The sequence below is a fragment of the Anomaloglossus baeobatrachus genome, chromosome 2, assembly GCF_048569485.1.
Source record: "Anomaloglossus baeobatrachus isolate aAnoBae1 chromosome 2, aAnoBae1.hap1, whole genome shotgun sequence".
NCBI classification, from domain to species: Eukaryota; Metazoa; Chordata; class Amphibia; order Anura; family Aromobatidae; genus Anomaloglossus; species Anomaloglossus baeobatrachus.
This window is the reverse complement of record NC_134354.1, coordinates 787967790-787978134: the sequence shown is the minus strand read 5'-3', so window position 1 is coordinate 787978134 and position 10345 is coordinate 787967790. Positions and strand designations below refer to the sequence as shown.

Sequence of the window (10345 nt, the reverse complement as noted above, 5' to 3'; positions counted from 1 at the left end):
TCTTTATCACCAGCTTTCCCATATGTTACCACATAAAAGACCGAACTATGAACGAGCCGTGTCTTCATCACCAGTGAAATGTTCCTCGATTTGTCCAGTGACTTCATTGTTGATTTTCCCATAGCTATTCTCCAATTGACTTCAGGTGTTGTTGCTGCATCTTGAGTGATCATTGATTCAAGTAGGTTGAAGTCCTTTTCAACTTTCAGTTCATTATCGTCCATCTCATATGTCCCGGTTGTAACTGGAAGGAGTCAATATCTTTGTCTTTTTTGCATTGAGTTGCAGTCCTATGTTCGAGCTTTCCATCTTGACCTCCGTAATACGTCCTTCATTCAATCTACGCTTGTTGCTATCAATGTTGTATCATCTGCATATTTAAGATTGTTCATGATTCGTCCAGCAATTTTGATTCCATATTCTTTTTTATCAAGTTCAGTCTTTCCGAAATAGCTTCTGCATATATTGTGTCATGTAAAATTTTGGGTAACCAAGGTCAAAATCACTGTTATTTTGAACAGTTAGGCACATTGAAGATGACATGATTTCTAAAAGGCATAAAGTTAAAGATGACCCATTTCCTTTATATTTTAGGCAATATATATTTTCATAATTGACATTTTAAAATGAACAAAAAAGGAAAATTGGCCAATGCAAAAGTTTGGGCACCCTGCATGGTTAGTACCTAGTATCATCCCCTTTATCAAGTATCTCACCTTGTAAATACTTTTTTAACAGTCAAGAGTCTTTCAATTTTTGTTTGAGGGATTTTCCTCCATTCTTCTTTAAAGACGTCTTCCAGTTCTGTGAGATTCTTGGCTCGTCTTCCTGTTCTGTGAGATCCTTGGCTCGTCTTCCTGTTCTGTGAGATCCTTGGCTCGTCTTCCTGTTCTGTGAGATCCTTGGCTCGTCTTCCTGTTCTGTGAGATCCTTGGCTCGTCTTCCTGTTCTGTGATATCCTTGGCTCGTCTTCCTGTTCTGTGAGATCCTTGGCTCGTCTTCCTGTTCTGTGAGATTCCTGGCTCGGCTTGCATGCACTGCTCTTCCTTGGAGACATCTTCCAGTTCTGTGAGCTTTCTGGCTCGTCTTCCAGTTCTGTGAGCTTTCTGGCTCGTCTTCCAATTCTGTGAGCTTTCTGGCTCGTCTTCCAGTTCTGTGAGCTTTCTGGCTCGTCTTACAGGTCTGTGAGATTTCTGACTCGTCTTGCATGCTCTGCTCTTTTGAGATCTAGCCACAGATTTTCAATGATTTTCATATAAGGAGACTGTGAGGCCATTGTAAAACCTATAGCTTGTGCCTTTTTAGGTTGTCTACTGTGTATTTTGTCATCTAATGTGTTTAGGATCATTATCCATTTCTAGAAGCCATCCTATTTTCTGCTCTTTTCTCCTCTTTTCAGCTTTCTTACAGATGGTGTTATGTTTGCATCAAGAATTTGTTGAAATTTCATTGAATTCATTCTGCCCTCTACCTATGAAATGTTCCCCATGTGATTGACTGCAACAACCCCAAAGCATGATTGACTCACCCCCATGCTTAATGGTTGGCGAGATATTCTTTTCCTGAAATTCTGTGCCCTTTTCTTCCACACATATGATTTGATCATTGTGGCCACACGGTTCTATTTTAACCTAATCAATCTACATGACTTGTTTCCAAAATGCATCAGGCTTGCTTAGATGATCTGTTGCAAATTTTTGACCCTGAATTTATGGTGAGGATGCAGGAAAAGTTTTCTTCTGATGACTCTTCCATGAATGCCATATTTGTGCAGGTGCCTCTGAACAGTAGAATAATGTACCACAACTCCAAAGTATGTTAATACATTCTCAAGGTCTTTTGCAGTCAGACAGGGGTTCTAATTTGCTTCTCTAGCAATCCTATGAGCAGCTCTCACAGAAATGTTGCTTGGTCTTTGAGACCTTATCTTGACCTCCACTGTTCCTGGTGACTGCCATTTCTATTTACATTTTGAATTGAGTAAAGGGCAACTTGAAAACACATTGCTATCTTCTTATAGGCTTCTCCTGTTCTGTGGGCCACCATCATTTTCATTTCAGAGTGCCAGGCAGCTGCTTAGAAAAACCCATGGCTGATGTTTTTTGGCATATGGTTAGACAATGCTGGATTTTTAAAAAGCTGTGAAATTTGAATCACCCAGCCGTTCCTAATGATGATAGTGAACAATCCATGAGCCTAACAGGTTAATTAAGGTCTGAAACTTTGGTCAAAGTTATCTGAGCACACAAATCTTCAAGGGTGCCCAAACTTTTGCACCGGACAATTTTCCTTTTTGTAATTTTTCAAATGTGAAAGATGAAAATATACATACTTGTTGCTTAACATACAAAGAAAATGTGTCCTCTATAACTTTATGCCTTTTAGAGGTCATTTCATCTTCAACTTGCCTAACTATTCACAATAACAGCCATTTTGATCAGGGGTGCCAAAATCTGTACCTGCCAGTGTAAGTTGAAGGGATATGGTGCTAGGATACAGCTTTGTCTGACACCTCATTCTACTTTGAACCGTGCCGTGTCACCATGTTCTGTTTGGCTGTTACTTCTTGGTCGTAGTAAAGGTTCCCGATGAGGCTGATCGGATTGTTCGGCACAACCATATTCCAAAGCTTCTGGTGATCAACACTGAAAGAGGCTTTGCTGTAGTCGACGAAGCAAAAAGTGAACTCTTTGTTTTATTCTTTGGCCTTTTCTATTATCCATCTAATGTTAGCAATTACAGTATATCACAAAAGTGAGTACACCCCTCTTATTCTTGCAAATACTTTATTATGTCTTTTCATAGGTAAACACTGAAGAGATCACACTTTAATACAATGTAAAGTATTCAGTTTATTGACTGTAAATTTGGTACCATCATAATAACCTAACACACAGCCATTAATGTCTAAACCCCTGGAAACAAAAGTGAGAACACCCCTAAATGAAAATGACCAAATTCTGTCCAAAGTGTGAATATTTTGAGTGGCCACCATTATTTTCCAGCATGGGCTTATCTCTCTTGGGCAAGGAGTTCACTAGAGATTCACAAGAGCCACTGGATCCTCTTCATCCTCCATGGCGACATCACGGAGCTGATGGATATTAGAGACCTTGTACTCCTTCACCTTCTGTTTGAGGAGGCCTCACAGATTCTGTAGCCCAATTTCCAAAGCGAAAGAGTCATGCTCTGCTTCAGTATGTCACAGTACATGTTACCATTCATGGTTCCCTCAATGACCTGTAGCTTCTTACAGCCGGCAGCACTCATGCAGCCCCAAACCAAGATCCTTCACCACCATGCCTGACTGTAGGCAGTACACATTTGTCTTTGTCCTCCTCACCTGATGGCCGCCACACAAGTTGACACCATCTGAACCAAATAAGTTTATTTTAGTCCCATCATAGCACATTACAGTTCCAGTAATTCACGACCTTAGTCAGTTCGACGTCAGTAAACTGTTTGCAGCTTTCTTGTGCATCATCTTCAGAAGAGGCATCCTTCTGGGACACAGCCATGCAGACCAATGTGATGCAGTGTGTGGCGTATGGTCTGAGCACTTATAGGCGGACCCCCCCACCTGTGTAACCTTTGCAGCAATGCTGGCAGCACTCATACTTCTATTCTGGATATGATGCTGAGTATGTGCACTAAACGTCTGTGGTCGACCATGGTGAGACCTGTTCTAATTGGATCCTGTCTTGTTATCTGCTGAATGGTCTTGGCCACCATGCTGCAGCTCAGTTTCAGGGTGGTGACAATCTTCTTATAGCCTCGGCCATCTTTATGTAGAGCAACAATTCTTTTTTTTTCAGATCCTCAGAGAATTCTTTGCTATGAAGAGCCACTAAATGTAACATCCCTGCCCCCCATTCACCCCTGAAACCTTGTCACACTAATGAGTCACATGATACTTGGGAGAGAAAATGGCTATTTGGGCACAATTTGACCCTTCTCAATTAGGGGTGTACTCACTTTTGTTGTCAGCGGGTTAGACATTAATGGCTGTGTTGAGTTATTTAGAGGACATCAAATTTACACTTATACAAGCTGCACACTGACACTGTATATTGTATCACAGGGACAGATCTTCAGTGCTGTCCCACAAAAAGAAATAATGTCAAATAGCCAACAAGGTCACAAGAAGCGTGTTGGGCAAAAAAAGCGCAAAATAACTGCCCATGAATTGAGGAAAATCCAGCGTGAAGCTGCCAAGATGCCATTTGCCACCAGTTTGTCCATATTTCAGAGCTGCAACGTTACTGGAGTATCAGAAAGCACAAGGTGTGCCATACTCAGGGACATGGCCAAGGTAAGGAAGGCTGAAAACCACCACCTCTGACCAAGAAACAAGATAAAATGTCAAGGCTGGGCCAAGAAATATCTGAAGACTGATTTTTCACAGGTTTTATGGACTGATGAAATGAGAGTGACTGTTGATGGGCCAGATGGATGGGCCAGAGGCTGGATCAGTAAAGGGCAGAGACCTCCACTCCCACTCAGACGCCAGCAAGGTGGAGGTGGGGACTGGTATGGGCTGGGATCATCAAAGATCAACTTGTGTGACCTTTTCGGGTTGAGGATGGAGTGAAGCTCAACTCCCAGACCTACTGCCAGTTTCTGGAAGACAACTTTTTCAAGCAGTGGTACAGGAAGAAGTCGCTATCGTTCAAGAAAAACATGATTTTCATGCAGGACAATGCTCCATCACATGCATCCAACTACTCCACAGCGTGGCCGGCCAGTAAAGGTCTAATAGATGACAAAATAATGACATGGCCCCCTTGTTCACCTGATCTGAACCCCATAGAGAACCTGTGGTCCCTCATAAAATGTAAGATCTACAGGGAGGGAAAACAGTGCACCTCTGGGAGCAGTGTCTGGAGGCTGTGGTGGCTGCTACACGCAATGTTGATGGTAAACAGATCAAGCAATGACAGAATCTATGGATGGTCGCTGCTGAGTGTCATCAGAAAGAAAGGGGGCGATATTGGGCACTAATTTTTTGGGTTTTGTTTTTGCATGTCAGAAATGTGTATTTCTAATTTTTGTGCAGTTATATTGGTTACCTGGTGACAATAAACAAGTGAGATGGGAATATACATATTTGGTTTTTATTAAGTTGCCTAATAATTCTGCACAGTAATAGTCACCTGCACAAACAGATCCTCCTAAGAAGCCAAATCTAAAAAACCCCTCCAACTGCCAAAAATATTAAGCTCTATTATTTACTAGAAGGTGGCCCGATTCTACGCATCGGGTATTCTAGAATTTACGTATTGTGTAGCTCATGTATGATTTTTGTTATATATATATATATATATATATATATAGATGTTGTTGTGTGTAGTTACCAAGTGTTTGTGTAGGGCGTTGTACATGTTCTGGGTGTTGTCTGGGTGTGGCGGGGGGTGAGAGCGGTGTTGTTTGTGTGTTGCGTTGTTTGTGGAGCGCTGTGTGTCTGTAGCGTTGTGTGTGTGTGTTGCGCGGTTTGTGTGTGTGTGGTGTGTTTTGGGGGGAGGTATGTCTTGTGCAATGTGTGTGTTGTGCGGTATGTGCGTATATTTGTGTGTGCAGCGTTGTCTGTGTGTGGGTGTCTGTGTAGGGCAGTTGTTTGTGGTTCCCAGTGTGTGTGTGTGTGTGTGGTGTGTTGTGCAGTGCACGCGCGCGTGTGTGTGTGTTGGGGGGAGGTGTGCACTCCCCATCGTGCTCCATCCCCTATGCTGCGCACCCCCCATCGTGCTACATCTCCCATCCTGCGCACTCCCAAACGTGCTCCATCCGCCATGCTGCGCACTCCCAAACGTGCTCCATCCGCCATGCTGCGCACTCCCAAACGTGCTCCATCCGCCATGCTGCGCACTCCCCATCGTGCTCCATCCGCCACGCTGCGCACTCCCAAACGTGCTCCATCCGCCACGCTGCGCACTCCCCATCGTGCTCCATCTCCCATGCTGCGCACTCCCAAACGTGCTCCATCCGCCATGCTGCGCACTCCCAAACGTGCTCCATCCGCCATACTCCGCACTCCCCATCGTGCTGCATCCCCCATGCTGCGCACTCCCAAACGTGCTCCATCCGCCATGCTGCGCACTCCCAAACGTGCTCCATCCGCCATGCTGCGCACTCCCAAACGTGGTCCATCCAAACGTGCTCCATCCGCCATGCTGCGCACTCCCAAACGTGCTCCATCCGCCATGCTGCGCACTCCCAAACGTGCTCCATCCGCCATGCTGCACACTCCCAAACGTGCTCCATCCGCCATGCTGCACATCAGCTTCTCTACCCGCAGCATCAGCCTCTCTGCCCGCAGCATCAGCCTCTCTCCTCCCAGCATCAGCCTCTCTCCCCGCAGCATCAGCCTCTCTGTCCCCAGCATCAGCCTCTCTGTCCCCAGCATCAGCCTCTCTGTCCCCAGCATCAGCCTCTCTCCTCCCAGCATCAGCCTCTCTGTCCCCAGCATCAGCCTCTCTGTCCCCAGCATCAGCCTCTCTGTCCCCAGCATCAGCCTCTCTGTCCCCAGCATCAGCCTCTCTGTCCCCAGCATCAGCCTCTCTGTCCCCAGCATCAGCCTCTCCATCCCAGCCTTCCCCAGCATCAGCCTCTCTCTTCCCAGCATCAGCCTCTCTGTCCCCAGCATCAGCCTCTCTGTCCCCAGCATCAGCCTCTCTGTCCCCAGCATCAGCCTCTCTCATCCCAGCATCAGCCTCTCTGTCCCCAGCATCAGCCTCTCCATCCCAGTCTTCCCCAGGATCAGCCTCTCTCCTCCCAGCCTCCTCCAGCACGCCATGCTCCTCTGCCGACACTCACACACCCGATCGCATACACTCACGCACACACACATTGACGATATTGCACATACGCGCTCATACTCACAACATCCGGAGATACCACATGCTTCTGGCCATGTGATCCTCCGACAGGTCCTGGAAGGTCACAACAGCACAGTATCGAGGCCGAGAAGCAAGCGATATCGCCGGATGGTGTGAGTGTGTGGATGCGATGTGATGTATGTGTGATGTATGTGTGAGGTGTGTGTGAGGTGTGTGTGAGAGTGAGTGTGAGCCGGTGTACACTGTTAACTATGATACACATCGGGTAACCAAGGGACCTTAGTTACCCGATGTGTATAATGGTTAACAGCGTTCACGGGCTCCGTGAAGATCCCAGCATCGCAAGGTTATGTGTGGCGCTGCTGGGATCGTGACGGAGCCGGTGTAGAAGCAAGCGATATCCCAGGATGTTGTGAGTGTGTGGATGTGATGTGTGAGGTGTGTGTGAGAGTGAGTGTGATCTGATGTGTGTGTGTGTACTTACCTGGGAGTCGGAGCTACGTGTCAGTTGGGCAAGAGCGAGCGTGCATTGCGTGAGGGGGGCGGGGCCTGCAGAGAGCCGGGGCGAGAGGCCAATCCGTGTGGGGGGGCGGGGCCATGGCGAGCCCAGCGGCCAATCAGCTTTGTGTCACCGTAAGGACACAATTTTGGAGCATGACAGACAGACAGACAGATAGACAGACAGACAGACAGAATAAGGCAATTATATATATAGATGAGTCTTTTGGGCTGATTGAGAACATAGTTGTTGATCAATAATAAAAAAAAATCCTCTAAAATACAACTTGCCTAATAATTCTGCACACGGTGTATATGGTTGCCTATCTAAACGGTTGCCTCGATTCATCTGGTTGTTGGTAATTGTCTTTGCCATGTCATAAAAATGGTAATATTTCATTGAGTTTGGTCTTCTGATAATATGTCCATAATTAAGATTAATGTTCTTTTTGGTATCTACCTTGAGTTTAATGTTTGTCGTGACTATATTAAGCATTGAATCAGTTTCTATCAAATGAATAGTGTTTGGCTAGACCTTCTTGTCTTTTATTCTTGGGTCTTCAATTACTTCTGTTGTTGTCCCCATATATCTCATTGTCTTCATCCCTTTAATCCACTTCTTCTTAATCTTCTTCATTGAGTTAAGACTTCTCATAATGTGTCCATAAAAAGATATTTGATATACCGCTCATGCCGGCGTCCTCGCATTCTCCTGCTCCTCTCCCCCAGTGAGGACATCAGTTTCCTCACCTGTCCAGGCATCCTGCAGCAGCGGTCCTGTACTCATCCCATGCTGCTACCTCCCAGAGCATCTGTATACATTGCAGGCTTACAGCCTCTGCACGTAGGGCACGCCTGCAGCCATTCCCCCTTTCTTGAAGTGCCAGCCTCCTCCTAACCCGGAAGTACCTCGCAGGTCAGCTGAGAGGCTACAGGTAGTTAATGCACCCCTTCCCTATTAGAGGTGCCTGGGCAATGAGTTAGTTTCATTGCTCGTTGTCAAGTCCCTTAGTGTTGCTGCTGATATAGTGTTGTCTGTTGTTGGTGACATTTGTTTGTATTTCAGTGCTGCGCTACTCCTCTGTTCTGCTGCTGCCTCAACCATCCGTCAGTCCGTCCATCCATCCATCCCAGAATGAACCCCAATACTGGCTGCTGCTGTAGTCTATCCTAGAGACTATCACTCTCATACCACTGGGGCCAGCCGTCGCAGCACCAGTCTTCCCAAGTGGCACCCAGACTCACAACTGCAGTGTAACACCCTCACCATCAGGGGCTTTGGAGAAAACTAGGTGTAGGTTGGTAGTCAAGCCCCTTTGGGTTTTCTGTGTGCTGTGGCCCAGTAGGTTCACTAACATCCCTGCTCGCCCGGTGAGCATAACATTTGACCTCCTTGATCGTCACATCTTTTTCTCAATGGTACTTTTCATATCTAGAAAATAATTAAATTCTGTATAATTCATTGGATCTTTGGATAAAAAAAAATAGAAGTCATATTTTTTCTCTCTTTTTTGTTTCAGGATCCCATTTTGAAGCATGTCTAGTGGGGAAAAAGCCAACATGGAAAATGCATTCAACACCAGCAAAAATCTTGTCCTTCTGGGACTTGTGGAGATGGAAGGACTCAAATATCTGTACTGTGTCCTGTCCATTGTCTTATATTCGTTCATTATACTCTTAAGTATTACTATTATATTTGTCATATTCACAGATACAAGGTTACATGAACCTATGTACATCCTCATAAGTAATTTGGTCCTCAATGGCATTTTTGGCAGTTCGCTGCTTTTCCCGAAGCTGATAGTTGACCTCATCACCTCGTCCACGACCATCACTTATGGTGGCTGCATTGCACAAGCTCTGTGTGCTGCATTATTTGCGTTCTATGAAATGAGCACATTCTCCATAATGGCGTATGACCGATATTTGGCCGTATGTCACCCGTTGCGTTATGGCATGTTGATGACTAATGAGAAGGTTTTAAACCTTTCCATTGGGTCATTAGCGGTGACCTCCATACTTGTGCTCGTTGCGATGATCCTCACGTGGAATCTTTCTGTGTGCGGGAACAGAATAAACAATATTTATTGTGACAATATGTCCATAATTGCTCTCTCCTGTGTGGACTCTTCCATCAGTCAACTCTTCTCAGCTTCCGGGACCATCACCTACTTGGGTGTCACCATTTTTGTCACCATTTTCTCCTATCTGCATATATTTCTTGTTTGCTTAAAAGTCTCAGGAGAATCCCGCCAGAAAGCCGTCCACACCATGGTCACCCATCTACTCAACTTTTCTATCTTTTTAGTTGGAGTCTTATTTGTTTTCATCAGGTACCGGCTGGGCAATGTAAAGCTCCCGGTTATCCTTCACGTCCTTCTGTCGGTAACTGCTATCATTGTTCCACCATTGTTAAACCCCTTAATATATGGAGTCCGGACGCACGCCCTGAAGACGAGAATTATTCTTTCTTTACAGAAAATTCACACAAGGCTAAAATGGACTAAAATACATATGCACTCTATACCTATATCTGTCATAAGTAACAACCCGAGTCGTTGAGTAGATGATACCTGCAGGAGATATAATCATGAACACACATACAACAATAAAGGTCATTATTAGGTATAGGATCTATTTGGTTTTGCATTTTTCTTGGTTTCCTATTGGTGACAGCTTTGTGATTCTTCTCTTATGATGAGCAGTGTGAGACTCTGTCCTTAATCATATTTGCTAGAAGCTACATTTTTCTTGGGGTGATCACCACTGGCTGCTGCAGTGAGCCTGCAGTGATCCCTGCACATGTCTGCTGATTTGTACAGCATACATGTGTGCCTCGCAGGCACAGGTGGATCTGTGATCCACCCGCACCTGTTAACCCCTTAGATCGTGTTGTCAAAATGTGCAATTTAAAGCGCCGTAGCGGGTAACGGATAACACGCAGTTACCTGCTGCCATCGAAAGCCCCGTGACATGATCAGGGTGATGACTGCTGTTGCTATCAATGCTCACTT

General features: G+C 45.5%; 1 protein-coding gene across 1 annotated transcript; it reads left to right on the top strand.

The window, feature by feature from the left end:
* The first annotated feature begins 8891 nt into the window (after window positions 1–8891).
* Window positions 8892–9893, top strand: LOC142290758 (olfactory receptor 2A25-like). The gene has a single exon (XM_075334750.1). It carries the CDS (start codon window positions 8892–8894, stop codon window positions 9891–9893), a length of 1002 nt encoding a protein of 333 aa, XP_075190865.1.
* Window positions 9894–10345: the final 452 nt, after the last annotated feature.

Excerpts from the sequence above, each read along its gene's own strand:
- LOC142290758 (XM_075334750.1), top strand. The coding sequence starts at position 8,892 with ATGGAAAATGCATTCAACACCAGCAAAAATCTTGTCCTTCTGGGACTT.